The sequence below is a fragment of the Drosophila rhopaloa genome, unplaced genomic scaffold (genome assembly GCF_018152115.1).
Source record: "Drosophila rhopaloa isolate 14029-0021.01 unplaced genomic scaffold, ASM1815211v1 contig_2, whole genome shotgun sequence".
In the NCBI taxonomy this organism is placed as follows: Eukaryota; Metazoa; Arthropoda; class Insecta; order Diptera; family Drosophilidae; genus Drosophila; species Drosophila rhopaloa.
The window spans coordinates 14,257,709-14,272,710 of record NW_025335083.1 but is presented as its reverse complement, the minus strand read 5'-3'; the positions used below and the strand labels follow the sequence as shown (position 1 = coordinate 14,272,710).

The 15,002-nt window shown below is 37.7% G+C and overlaps 1 protein-coding gene across 1 annotated transcript; it reads left to right on the top strand.

Moving 5' to 3' along the window:
• Positions 1–10,853: 10,853 nt before the first annotated feature.
• Positions 10,854–11,787, top strand: LOC108046061. Its single transcript, XM_044460431.1, has one exon. It carries the CDS (start codon positions 10,879–10,881, stop codon positions 11,785–11,787), a length of 909 nt encoding a protein of 302 aa, XP_044316366.1. The 5' UTR covers positions 10,854–10,878.
• Positions 11,788–15,002: the final 3,215 nt, after the last annotated feature.

Sequence of the window (15,002 nt, the reverse complement as noted above, 5' to 3'; positions counted from 1 at the left end):
GTTTTTAAGCAAGTCAAAGAACAAAAAAAATGCCAAGGAATATTTAAGTAATTAATCAAATTTGCAGATAAATAAATTTATATTTATTATCTGTATAAAGATAAACAGTAATATTTAAAGCAGCACAGACCTTTAAACCAATTTTCATTTAAGTTTAAAATTATATTGATGATTTTGAATCAATCACAATAGAAATTTGTATTCATTCAATTTTAAAAAAATACCTTAAAAAACTTTAAAAAATATATTTATAATTTTCAATGTTTTACAATCTCTAAAAAATTGCCATTCAGTAATAATAATTTTCATACTTAAAAGCAAATTGAACTTTTAAACTGTGAATAGTGAAACCATGGTAAGTAAAAATAAAAAGTGAGTATCGAGGACTAAAATATTAATACCGCTGAAACCGAGAACCAGGACTCTCTTTTCTGTTGGGTTTTTACACCACCGCCGCCGACCGTCACCACAATTATGTGAGAAGCTTTCGAGGGATGGCAAACATTTGCTCTGTCGCCGGGGAGAATCCTGCGGAACAACAACCAAACCAGAGACAAAAAAAAGATCACAACTTCCTTGCGTTGGCATGCGTTGTCTAACTGAGGTACAGGGGTGGGGGTGGGGGGTGTTTGGGTTTGGTGGTGCCAGCAGGGTATGTTTCCTATGGTGAAATGATGCGACAAAGTAAGTAGCAAATGAGGTTGCCACTGCCATTTCTCCTGCTTTCGGCTGGCTGTGTTTACTGCAACATAAATCAAAATCAAAGCCGGGACAGAAAAACAACACGCCTGAGGCGAGCCAAGGATTCGCATACATATTTCGCCATTTTCGGTTTCAAATTCGCCCGCGGTCGAATGTGGAGTGTAGGGTAGGAAATGCAGCCATGTAGCCTAACATAGTTAGATACGTTGAGATAAACAAATATTTCCCAGTTTTCCTCCATATTTTTTCCTTTGTCGGCAGATACAGACAGACAAGTTGACTAGTTGATGTTGCGTGTAAAGTGAAAGATAAGTGAAATGTGCTCTCGTTTAAAGAAGTCATTTTTTGGGGTCGCAAAAGGGTTAAATTAAAGAAGTCCTTCAAAAGCCATCGATTTTTGCCTTTGAAAAAGTTTTAAATTTACAATTGAAAGGCTTTAAAAGGATTATTAAAAACTTAAATTAAATTAAGTTTGTGGTAGTCACATAAAACAAATGATGACTATAAACTTATAATTATGTTTGATTGCAATGTACAATTGTTTACAATGATTATATTAAATGATCTGGATTATTTCCTTACATCCTAGGCAAAACATTAAAAAAATTGAAATCTGTTCATGAAATGTAATTTTCAACGGATAATCCGCTTAGGTAAAGTTTTTCCACAAATTCCAACTGCCAATCCAGTAAGAGCAGTTTCCAATTAGTTTGAATATAATTGTAGCTTAAACAAAAACATGGAAAAATAATAAAATTCGCAAATCCATTCAACACACGCGCCCGGAGCAAACCAGGCGTCAATTTCGAAACACAGAAATTTAATAATGAACAAAACAAAAATATGCAGTGAAAAAATACAAATAAAACCCCGCTCACGTATTAGTCGATAAGCACGCACATATCCTTATTTTCCCCCCTCATTACGCCACTGATTGTTAATGAAGTGCACACTCGAAATCATTTCCGACCTATAAGCGCAAATTGAACGAACTGAAACGAAAGGGAAACAAATTCACTTTGGGCCACACAGCCCAGAAATAATAAAAAAAAATACAGGGACAATTTTCGCATCTCTCCACTGAATGTATAAGTAAATAAAATTACATTACATTACGAAAACAGGAGAGTGTAAAAAGCAAATGCATGCATTTAAAATTTCGCACCTGTTTGGGCGGTGAATAAATATTTTATTAGGCATACCGTTACGCTGAAATGAGTTTCAGTCGTCACGGGCACGTATGTATTTTCACACAGAAACGCGCCTGCGGGATCCAAAATGAAACCGAATCCGGCGATGATTTCAAATCTAACTACCGCCTTCTGTTTGCCGTCGAAATATGCAACGACATTGACTGCGCCCCGCGAAATGCGAAGTCCTTTAATGAATGGACACAGAGCTCCACAGGCGCAAAAAAGGCGGAAATACACTCTTTCTGTGGGTTTCAATACGGAGAAAGTATCTCAAAACGTCGGGTATATAGACTATTAAGCTCGATTTTACTCCATCACTACTTTTTTTTAAATAAAAGTCGAGCTCTTACAAACTAAAACATTTTCCATTTATAATATTCATACAACCTTGAGGATCTTAGATATTAAAAAATATAAATGCATTTGGTGAATTTGTACTTTATTAAATGCATACTTTAAGATTAAGCCAAGCTTGAGCATTAATTCAAAACCATAAATTAGAGGCTATTTAGTTAGATTTAAAATTGGTTAAAAAAAACTTCGTATTCTAGAGGTAAAAATTAACAAATGGTGTATAATGCTAATCAGGGTATTTAACCGTCTATCAGGTTAAGCTTGGAAATACAACTATTTTTTTGAAATTTCAGTTTGTTTTCAATTCCATTTCACATGCATCTGAAAATAGGCAGACCAAAAGCGACACTCTTTCCCCATTTCGCTCCCTTTTGCCGCATTTCTCAGTTTTGTCGCTTTGGCATTTTGTCTATTATTAGGGAGTGTGCAAGACACAGATTGTGTTTTTTGTGACTGTTTTTGTGCCGGCGATTCAATTTCAATGACTGTTTGCTAGTGCTTGCAGTGGTCTCGAGAGTGTCTAATATTCCCAATGTCCTATACCGATTCAACCGATATGGTTGGCGAAATTTGAGAAGTGACAAACGAATTTTGTCAGTTTAATGTTCTTACTCATTCATTTTTTCGAAATTGGTCGTCAAATCAGACAAATATAAGTAATACAACTGCTGAAAAGGTTTCCTTTTATGTATATGAATTTAAGTTTTAATGTCAAAATAAGGCTTCGGATTATTATGGTTTTTTTTTTTTAGATTGGTATCCCCTTAAAAATTGAAAAAATTAACATTTTAATTGTTTTTAAGAGATTTAATGTCAATAAAAGTTTTGAACAAATAAACTCGCTCAAAGAATACTTAAACGACCTAAGGACGTCATAATGGCCAATAATTTTAAGATTAATTAACTATAAGACAATGTCACAAAATATAAGGGCAGGGCTCATCTTTAAGGTCGTTATATTCAAAATGTATTTTATTTTGTTTGGTGTTTGATATTTTTAGTAGCTGCTGGCCACTTTGTTTTCCTCTACAAAAACAAGTTGATACTTAATAATTTTTAATTGAAAGCAAGTGCCCTTTGCTAAAACTCGAACTGGATGTTTACTATGCAAATCGAATGACAAGAGCCGAAGGGGCAATATCAGAAAATGAAACAAAAAAAAAAAAACAGAAGCAGAAGCAGAAGGTGCAACGCACCGGGGGAAATCGGGGCGGGAACTGTGGGAATAACCAAAAGCATTAATTAATATGCAAGTGGTCTGCTGGGCACCCAGTCACCTCCATGCCCCACCCATTTGTCCCTTCGAGTTGTTATTTAATTTCCCGCAGACAACAATGGGAACGGGGATTGCCCGAGGGGAACTTATCAGTGTCAACGCTGTGCCAATAAAAACTATACTGGCATGCAAATGTTTCCACAATCAAACAAATAGCAGCAGGAGGTGGAGCAGCGGCAGCAAACACAATACAAACAAGGATGTGCATACAAAAGCTGGGGCGAGTATCCCCAAGGACGAGGCGCCATGTGAAGCATGCAGAAATAATGGCAAAAGGGAAATCTTCGGAGGATGGAGGATGGAGGATGGTGGTAAGTGGTGGAGCAGCTGGCGCACGTTTTCCTTTTTCCCGACGCAACAGGACATCACAGGAGTGGCTCGAGCTGCTGCTGCCGGTTTCCTTAGCCGCTTTCGGCTTTGATTTGCCAAAGAAGAAGTAGCGCAACACCAGCCACTACAATAACAAGAAAATTTGCATAGCTTACTGCAATTCGTTGGTTCTCGTTTTTTTTCTCAAACAACAACCACTCCAATTCCCCAGGTCCCGGTCTTTGCAGTTCTTTTTATATCACTTTTTACTTTAGCGGTAGCGGAAGATGAAAAAAAACACGCGAACAAGTTGCCAACTTTCATACGCCATGTGGGACGCACTTTTTCTGTAGCCCTGCAAAGAAAGAGAAAAAAAAGGAATGGCCAGGAAAGTTGTTTTTAAACTGATAGAATTTTGGAATCCCTTAGCTGACCTTTATTGTTATCCTCCGGCAGCTAGTTAACTTTTATTTCAGTAAGCAAAACTTTCAATTTTGTATGCCCTTGGCAGAGTATTGTCTCTTCTGCCATGTGTAACAATGTCGGGGTGGCATCTACACACATTTTATTGGTTTTCTTAAACCATTTTTAAAATCATATACATTAATATTTTATTTTAAATAAATTTTTAACTTTAATTATTACAAACTATGTAAGTGATTTTAAAAGTAGCTTTTATACCATTAATTTTATTCTTTGGGGTTTTTAAAAGGTTACTAACCCAGACATAAGTCTTTTAGTCTTCTGTGAACAATTTCTCATATTTTAATTCATTAAGAACTAAAGAATTTGCAGTTTACTTTCCTTATACATACAATTTTTTTATCGCTAGAGAATTGAAATAATAAAATTGATAGCCATTGCTAGCTTTTAAGAGTATGCTCTTAAACAAACTATAACTTTTGTTGTATTATTTGTGAACTACATCTAAAGTTAAAATACTTTACTTTACTTTTATTTTAATTACCCAATTTATTTTCTATATCGAATTAAGTGCAATTGATTTCCTGTCAAGATAATTTTCAAAATAATATTTAAAATTATTAGAGGACTTTGAAAAAAAAATTTTAATAACATTTTATGTTACATTAATTTAAGCTGTTTAAAAAATATAAGTTCCACTCATTAATAAGCATCATCATTCTTTTCCGCTGTTAAAAATCCTGATATCTACATTCTAGAGCACAATTTTACAAGGCCTGCTCTTTTGCACAGCGTAATCCACTTTTCAATGCATCTGCTTTCATCTATCTGCCATGTTAGGTCTCCACAATTTATCATCCTGATCGAAGTACACAACAGCAATACAACTTCTTAATTGGCCCCCTTTGCCGAACCCCCTTTCGATGTTAAGCGCATTTGCGCAAGCTTGAAGCCACAAGAATAGAAACTCTATCTGGGGAAGTCTTCTTCCATCCATTTCCCGAGGCAACAGAAAACCAACCATTTACGCATTTTATGCAAGCTTACGCATTTCGCAATGCCTGATGGATTGTGGGGTTGGAGGAACTTAGCCGTAATACGAGGCGGAGAAGCTCAGCTTGATAAACTGTAAGCCACAAATTTGCATGAAGCCGTCGCCTTCGACTACAAATTGCCATTAAATGCAGAAACAAGGGGCGTTCGGTGGCTGCTGGGCGTGGCCGTTAACGAATCCTCCAGCAGAACTCCCACCTCACCTGGCTGTCCCAACAATAACTGACACCAGTTGCTCGACTCTTTCCACTTTCCACTTTGTTGCAACAATTTGCGCGCCCGAGGCGCTGGCTGAGGATGTGGGACGAAAGGGGACTGAGGGATGATTTTACACTTGAAAAAAATTATATCAGTTTCACAAAAAATCACAAGGAAAAACAGTATATTTGCATGTTTATTAAGCTATATTATTATATTTAAATTTAAAAAATCGAAATAAGTTGTGAGTAGTTGTAAAAAAGCTAATTTATTACCTTCCATAAAAAATGTTATATTTTTATACACAACAAAATATTTTACTAAAATACAGAAGTCTTCGAGTAACTCTTAATATTATTATAAAAGTCTTTTCAGCTGTTGTAAAAAATACAAAAAGAAATTAAAGCTAGTTATTCTAAAACGTTTTATTTATCAAATTATTAAATAAAAAGTGCGAAAGAAAAGAGTAACAACATAGATTTTGTTTTGGCATCTTTTATACATTTTTTGTATAACATTTTTTCGGATTAAAAACTGAACTGAAGAATGGTTTTCCACGGTGCAGACTGCTGCTTCATTGCATTTAATTCATTTTTATTGCAAAAGCTTACAGACAGATAGCGGGAAAGGATATAGGTGTGGAGCGAGCGCAGCCAGGACGAAGGAGTAGTAAAGGCCACTTGGGTGTGCTCTTTAAATTATATTGGGCAGAATTTTATGCAGTTGGAGATGCTAAGCAAGGCGATCCAAAGGATGCGGCCGGCCGCCCCTCGTCCTTCAGGATCCCCATCCCTCTGCCGCTGCATGCCATACAAAAGTTTTTACAAAGTAGCTGCGGCAGCTGCTGCAAGTTTGAACAGCATCCATGATGGCAAAGGGGCAGAGGGCTGGAAGGGAAGAGTAGAGGGCAGGACAGACAGGCATTTTGATGAAGCTGCCTTATATATTGGGTGCGGGCTTTCGCTGGGTGGCCCTGCTCCTTGCAGCAGCATAATTTAAATAGCATGTAAATTAGACGGAAGTCTAAAATGAGTGCATAATGTCTGTTAAAAGTGTTCTAAGTGATTGTAATTTAGGTAAAAGTTTCCGCGAAAGCGCGCTTAGGGACCGTTATGGCTGATTAATTCTGGGCTGGGCATTAAAATGTAAAGATTAGCGACTCCACTAGTAGAATAATAATCCAAGACCTAAAGTTAATTGAATAAAGCAATGAAAATATGAAAAGCTTGACAGTTTATCTATGATTGAACTGTGGAATTATGTATTTTATTTCTAGATTAATTGTAATAATAAACGATAGATCTTTCTTTTACTGCTAATTTCTTTAAAGAACGTCGAGAACTTTTTAATCACAAAACTTAGTTGATATTTACACGTGTAATTCCACAGTATACCATAGTGCTCAAAAGTGAACTAGATTTCTTAAAAACGTTTTTCGAAGTATTCCAGTCGGTCCTTTTCCAAATCGTTTTTTTTTTCTTGTCTCAAAAGAGTAGAGAACGGAAAGCACTTTGCACTTCAAGAATATTGTACTGTTCATTGTTCTAGGGTTTCCTTTAACCACTCTTCTCCCAATAGTTTTTCCGGCACGTTTTTTTCCTAAAAGACAATTGAAGGGAATAAGCAAAACGAAATTCGGGGATTGGGAAAGCAAAACCGAAACAGCATGACCCAGCTAAGACTTGGCTCAAAGTCTACGAGGATTTTCTGGGGTCTTAACACCTTTCACTTCCGTATTCGCTTCGTATGCTTTCGATTCAGCCTATTTTGGCCCAGAAGGAAAGGTCAAAAAAAGCGGCCTCAGTTTTCGATTTGAAGTTAGACTTCCTCGGAGTTTCCTAATTTGCGCGTTAGCTTTAAATTGTGGCTTCTGTCTTTGGAGATGTTAAAGTTTAATTTGAAAAGGTTTTATGAAGGTTTAGTTTAGCCTTTAAATATTTATCAAATTTGTAAAGTTTAAGAACCCACTTGACAGACTTGTCATTATATGTTAACAAAACATTGTATGATTTTTGTGTTTAACATTCTTAGATACAGAAAAATGTACAATTAAAATCATTTATCTCAGACAGAGTTCACATCTTCTTTGATTTAACTACATAAATCGAATAATTAAATTATAACAATCGTATTAACATGATATTTAATGAGCAACTGAATTACTTGGAACTTTGACAAAACACTGTGAAATGAACTCTTCACAGTTGCATGTGCTGTTTTGGCCTATGGAAGTTTTGCCAAGCTCATTTTCAGTGTTGGCAACTTAATTAGCTAGGACTAACCATTTCCAGCCGCTCTTCAGAGACGCTCGAACAAATGTCTAAACTAGTTTTACCTTTGGCATGACAGCCACTCGGGAAACTGCAGTGCAAACAGACTTTCGGATCAACTTTGTTAGCTACAGCATTAAAATACTTAACCCCATTCCATTTCAGGGCCCATCATCGAAAACAAACCCACTCGTGGCGCACCGTAATCTATCAATAATATTATTACTTGAAGCGAGGTAGTTAGTTTGGGTTCTCCTCAGCTGGTTGCACTAGCCGCACTCAGAAGTTTTAACCAAACTCACCTCAGCTCCCTTGGATGGGCACTCAGCGGGGCCTGGTAATTCCCTAGGTAAATTTATAATTACTGGAAGCGACTTGAACTAGTTACGCCGCCAGTTGGAGTCCCCTTTGGGATGGCCCAAGGGGAAACGGGGGGAAAGGGGGCAAAAGTTGTATCAAGTTGTTGTCTGGCGGGTGACCAAGGCGCCAGGCAATCTAATTTCCATTTACTACTTGCTGGTCGCCCAAAATGCCCTTACTTTGTTGGCTTTTTCATTAGGTTTTCATTCGGTAGCAGCCGCACCTGGATGCTAGCTAAAAAGTTCATTCTAGGCGAAATTAAGTGTCATTTTTATTCGATTTTGTTTTCAGTAGTTTTTGGGTATGGAAAAGTGCACTCGGTAGTTAAGCAGAGTTTTGAGAGAGTTTTTTTTTTAATTTTTATATAGAGCTCTTCTGGCTGCAAGTCGTTGGCTTTTTATTGATTTTAATGGAAATGCAATTAAAAATTTAGCAAAGTTCCAGGCATAAGTGCATTAACATTAACTGAAAAATGATTTATGCCGTGTTTGACATTTTAATTATGCTCGCCGACGCAGCAACAAACAAACAATCATGCAGATATCTTTATGTGCCGGCATGTGAGTGACTTTCATTAAGTCTTTTTTTATGCGTTTAAATTTCCGGCCATTTGTTTCAATTTTTGTTGTTTGCTGTTCAATTTTTAATGTTCAAATAATTGCATTAAATAATGCGCAAAATTATGCTCTTAATATGTTTCCGCCCATAGACAAAATTGACCGGCAGATCAGTGCGAAAATACATCAAAATAGTGTTGGCTTACACATTTTCTCGCTTGGATAAAAAACATCATACAAAAACCATGCCTTGGAGCACTTCAATTTTAAACGTTAACATTTTTTTTTAACAATAAAAGAAATTTTAGTTCATTTAAATGGCCACGGAAAAATATAAAATGTAGTTTCCATAAATAAAACTGTGGTGTTCTTTTCAGAGAATCCCCTTTATGCTTAAAATCAATAAATAGTTGGTGGAATATTCAATCGGACTGACCTTCAACTACAGCCACAACCTTTTGGATTGCTGCATATTCACTTGCGGTTTTTTGCTCCACAACCAATCACTTTAATTAAGCTTCATCTTTTGGTCCCTTCATCTCATTTCCCTAGCCAGCACATCAAAAACCAATTAATTTTTATTCGTTGTGTGGGTTGTTTTATTCAGTGTTTCTTTTTTATTCGCTTGTGCTGTGTGTGGCGAACAACAATTTGCCAATAGCGTCCTGGACAGGACATACGCATACAGAAGCAATTAGTCAGAAAATTTAACACAGTTCATTGGGCAAATTTGAACACGGCTGAAGCTAATGACATAATTTCGCCATTGACTGGATTAGATAATGCCCAGGACACACTTATTCCCCATGCCCTTGGCCAGTTAATTGTTGTAGGTCCTGCCCAGGACACATAACAATCTGTTATAAGCCCGAAGCCAGAGATTAATGATCAGGAATGTCTAATGAAGTTATTCCGGACAGGAGGGCGAATTCGATTCCCTGGGCTCGATGAAGACAATGACAGTGTGATGAAGTGCCGAGTCCTTGGGAATTCAAAGCTCCTTTTTTATTTATGATGCGTTTAAATTGTTGCTCCTTGCATATTTACCTTGTTATTTTATTACGTGACGGAAATGAACAGAAATATAAAATACAATAAAATAAAAAGAGAAACGCCGGCGAGAGCAGCGTCCACATAAACAGCGCGAAAACATTGTCACAGCATGAAGTCGAATGGTTTTTACATGCAAAAATATTTCATTTCCTTCAGCAGCGAAATGTTTAATAATAAAAAGAAAGAAAAGGCAGGCGGAATGAGCGACAAAGTAAAATTCATAGTGGGAGGGAGTCGGCGCAAATAAAAAACTGCAATAAAAATCTGTTTAACATGAAGTGCGGCAAACGCACAAAAGTCTGCCAAGGCAAAGGGAGATCCTCGGAAATCATCTTGTTCTGTCTCTGCTTGCCTTTTGCCCATACACTTTACAACTTATGAGTGCTAATAAAATTCACTCGGCACATATATACCCCACAACTTGTTCCAAAAAAAAAATGTAGTCGAACGGAATTGTGCGAGTCCTTCAAGGTGTACGCTTTGATAAAGAATTCCCCTTCGAGCGAGTCCGTTTTTGGAAGGGGGCTAAGTGGGACAGAGATCCCAATGGACAGAATAAAAGGCAAGGATTTCATTTTAAATTTAACATTTTATTGTGGCAGCTCTGCGGAGGCAAAGAATGGTAGTTGCTTTTCTGTGATAATTTCGCATGGAATGAATCGGATGCCGAATGACGAAAGAAACCTTGATAAAATCTCCGATGCATAAGCTTATTGGGTATTATTAGAAATGCTTTTACGTCTATGATTTTCAGAGAAGCCGTATTGTGTGCAGTTTGGTTGGTTCCCATTTATAAAATTCTACTCGCATGGAATATTAATAGTGGTTTGTGCTGTTGCATTTTTTATCTTGACAAAATGGATTTTAAATTTATTTAGGAATATTAAATAAATTAGTTCTCACTTCACAGTTCCACTTAAATATACATATGTTCGTAAAATTCATAAATTCCGCATACGAAAATTTACTGATTCAAAAACACTATTACTAGACTTCTAATTATATGGAATTTGTAAACATAAACACCATATATACTTAATACATTTTCGGGGCATTCAAATCTCTAGAGTTAACCAAGTTCACTCAGAGAAATCTCGAATTTTCATAAAAATCATAAAGAATCGATAATCATGTCACAGAAGTGGAGAGCTCTGCTGCTTCTGCTGCAGCTGCTTGGCAATTTGGATTCGGGTCAGGCGATTTGGTTTCCCTGGTACTTCCAGCGCTACGGATTAATCCCGCACTTGTTTCGCCATGGCGGGGGTCAGAAAAACAAGAGCCAGTCGGGTTCCACCTGTCCCCCTGGCTACGAGCCCAAGTCCTTGGCCTCCAGGATGGCCGGAAAGATTGCTGGCTGTGAACAATCTACAGGGTCGAGTGAAGGTGGATCACAACGCTTCTGTGATGACAATCCCGTGCTGATGCAGTTGGCCCGCCTCTACGTGGTGAGTCCCGAGCGGATTGTCCTGCTGCTGGCGCAGCCCTCACTCACCGACTCCTGTGCCGAGATCACCGATGTCCTTGGCAACATACACAGCTCCATGCGCAACTGCGTCCTGGCGCCGGATAATATCTATGGCAGATTGGCGGACGGACTGAGCTACTTCCGGGCGGAGGTGTGTGAGGGGGGTGATGGGAGCAACCGGAAGCGGTGCACAGGACTGCAGGAGTCGCACAACTGCATTAGGGAACTCCGCACGGACATGATCGAGTGCGAGGCTCCGGCGGATTGGTACGAACGGCGGAATGCCACCAAGGTGTGCCACATCTTCAACGATGTCCTGGACTGCTACTACACCAGGGCTGCCTTGTTGTGCGGCCTCGAGGTCGCCAGGCAACTGCGGTCCTTCGCCGGCGACAGCATGGGCAGGGCCATGATCCACCAGTGCGAGGTCAAGAAAAGGTTGCCGAGGGTGGACAATGCCATGCCCATTCACGAGGCCAGCGGAGTTGACCCAATGTCTCCACTATACAATTATTTTATTTTGCTAAATATTTGTATTGGGTTAGCAAGCTTTCAATATATATTTTGGTTATAAAAGCAGTATGGTGTTTTTTTTTTAAAGAAATTGGAATAAGAATAATTGGTCCTACCAAGACCAAGATTTAATTTGTCTTATTACTAACATTGCACTTTAAGAATATAGTAAATCTTTTCCTTTTCAGAAGCTTTCTTGCCATTCATGAATTCTTGAATTTCGCAATGTACTTAAAGTACTATCGGATATTAAATAAGCTTTTTATTAAAAAAGTATTTATTAAAACAGATCTCATGGCTATACAATAAGTATTTTTAAAACCATTTAAAACCAAACTAAGCCGGCTCTCAGCAAAATTGTGGACGTGTTATAAAGAAACTAAATACACGTGTATAGCCATCATTTATCTTTCGATGGGCTCGAAATGCCACCTTAAGTGTTTAGCTATTTTCAACTAAATTTCAATAAACACCCAAGGGACTTAAGCTGTCGACAAAGTAAGCCAATTTACCAACACACAATACACACCCGCATAGTTTGGAGGTGTGCGTGGGTATCTGTGTGAGTATCTGTGTGTGAGTTGACCGCAAACATCCAAACACAGCTCCCGGGAAACCGATGTCGACATTCGCCTCTTGCTTAGAGCGAAACTCATCAATTATGTTGACGCGGCTGGAAAATAGCTGAGTGGCTCGGGAAGTGGGTGGTGTGGGTGGTTTTTGGTGGGTGGTTCTATAGCTGCTGGTGCTTCGCCGAGCTGGCCTTCGTTAATGACACCTTTCCCAATCGCTTGAGCCGGCCATTTTGAGCGGGATCGGAAAGCTTGGGGGATAGCTTTTACATTTGCATCACACGCGGGTAGCCTGTCCGCAGGAAATCTGGGTTGCAAAATGCACAACAGACTTCCATTGACGAGCCCAAGAGGTTTGCCAGAGTAAAGTAGTATTTAAAGTTGGAAATTGAATGAACAGAGAGGTCAATATTTGCAAAACTCAAGTCATTTTACTTATTATATTCATTTGAAAAATATATTAGGCTGCCATTTCAGAGACCCTAAATAAATTAGATGTGATTCATATAAAAACACCAAACTTATGAACAAGTTATCCATGTGCATTTAATTATACCCGTTACTCGTAGAGTAAAAGGGTATATTGTATTCGTGCAAAAGTATGTAACAGCTAGAAGGAAGCGTTTCCGACCCCATAAAGTATATATATTCTTGATCAGGATCACTAGCCGAGTCGATCTAGCCATGTCCGTCTGTCCGTCTCTCCGTCTGTCCGTCTGTCTGTCCGTCTGTCTGTCTGTCTGTCTGTCTGTCCGTATGAACGCTGAGATCTCGGAAACTATAAAAGCTAGAAGATTGGCATTTTGCATGTAGATTTTAGATGTTCCTACGCAGCGCAAGTTTGTTTCAAAATGGTGCCACGCCCCCTTTAACGCCCACAATCGCTTATATACGATTTTAAAAATTTAAATATTTCGGAAAAGTAAAAATGCAGTTTTATTGTGTTTATCAATACCTATCGAAATGTAAAAGAAATTTTTCAAATCGGACCATTCGTTAAAAAGTTATGCGTGATCAAAGTTTCTATCTCCATCTCCCTCGCACTCCCTTTAGCTGAGTAACGGGTATCTGATAGTCGGGGCACCCGACTATAGCGTTCTCTCTTGTTTTTTATTATTTACTGCCTATCCTAAATTTTAAAGAGTTAAAAAATAAAATATATTTTCCAAGTAATAATTTCAACATTACCTTTTTTATTAAAACATAATAAGTTGTAAAAATGTTGTAACGTAATTATCAATCATCATCATCTTTATCTATGAATAACTTAGCTTACCAAATAGGTATCTATCTATCCAATACAAATATAATATTATTTCTATCTAATTAAGCTCAAGTTTATTTTTAATTTAAGCAGACGCTGGTTTTATGGTTTGGTTTGCGTTTTATTTACTTTCACATTAGTATGAACCGAAGAGGTTAATAGTCACATTTAATCGTTGCAGAAGGTGGCAGAAATTTATGGCTGCTAATACTAAAATTTAATGTCACAATTAAGAACAGAAATGAAAAATGAAGGAGGGAAGTGACACCTACTCAATCTAGATACAAGGACGCACTCCATGTGCCAAAAAGGGGCGTGGCATTTACGCAGGACCAACCAGAATGTGTGTGTGGCGCCCTTTTTGTGTCGCCATGGCTGACGTTGTCTACTCCATTAAAATGAAGTTGTGTCTTCTCTGCTGTTTTTTGTTTTTGTTGCTGCTTGGCGCCGACGAGACTGCGAAAACAAAAAGCAGATTGTTACCAAACAAAACACGGGTGCACATTTCAATGGGGTTTTTACCTGTAAATACGGCCAACCGACCGAAGAGGCAACACAAGAGTCCGTCTGCCCGACAATCAACACGCAGCCATTCTGAAAAACGGATAAAGTATCTTTTCACGCCGAGTCTTTCTTGGTTGCTATACCCTGCCAAGGGTTAATATGGTGACTTAACGAACCTTAATATCATTAACTATAAACTATTTCTCAATCAAGATAATGTTTCACTATCAATACTCTCAACCCGAAAATTATACGGCGTTATACTTCTTATTAAAATTATTAAAATTTATATATGTCTATTAGGGAAGTCTTTCATCAATAGAATGTTTTTAAATTTATGAAAATGAAATTTCAATAATGATTCAAGGCGAAGTATTTTGGCGATTAATCGGTCTATTAAGACCCCTTAATATACTTCCTTTAACTTTAACTGTAAGGATCATAAAATTATGAACTTAAAATATAACATTTTTTTTTTAAGTTGTACAAAATTGTTGTGATCATAGCATATTTTTAGCTCTATATTAAATACTCTATGCTAATACCTCTATATTAATACCTATATTAAAATGCATACTTGCAATAGTTCCATGTCGCTCATATCTTTCTTCAATACAAAAAGTGATTGTCTATGTCGGTGTGCAGAAATTAGTTTGCCTTCACTTTTATACCATCTTGTTTTTCTTTGGCTAAATAAAAATAAGTGCTGTGGAGAGAGCAGAGAGCTTTCCCTGCTGGCTGCAATTGACAATAAACATGGGAGTTGAATAGTAAGGCAAGGCGGACAGGACTCTAAAATGTTGGTCATTCCCTCAGATGAATGTCCATTGGCCATATGTGTGACTCAGTTGATGATGACAGCCACCGCCTTTATTATTTTCCTGCTGCAAACTGAATAACGATTGAGGTGTGCTTGATAAACGGCAAAGGAGTTTT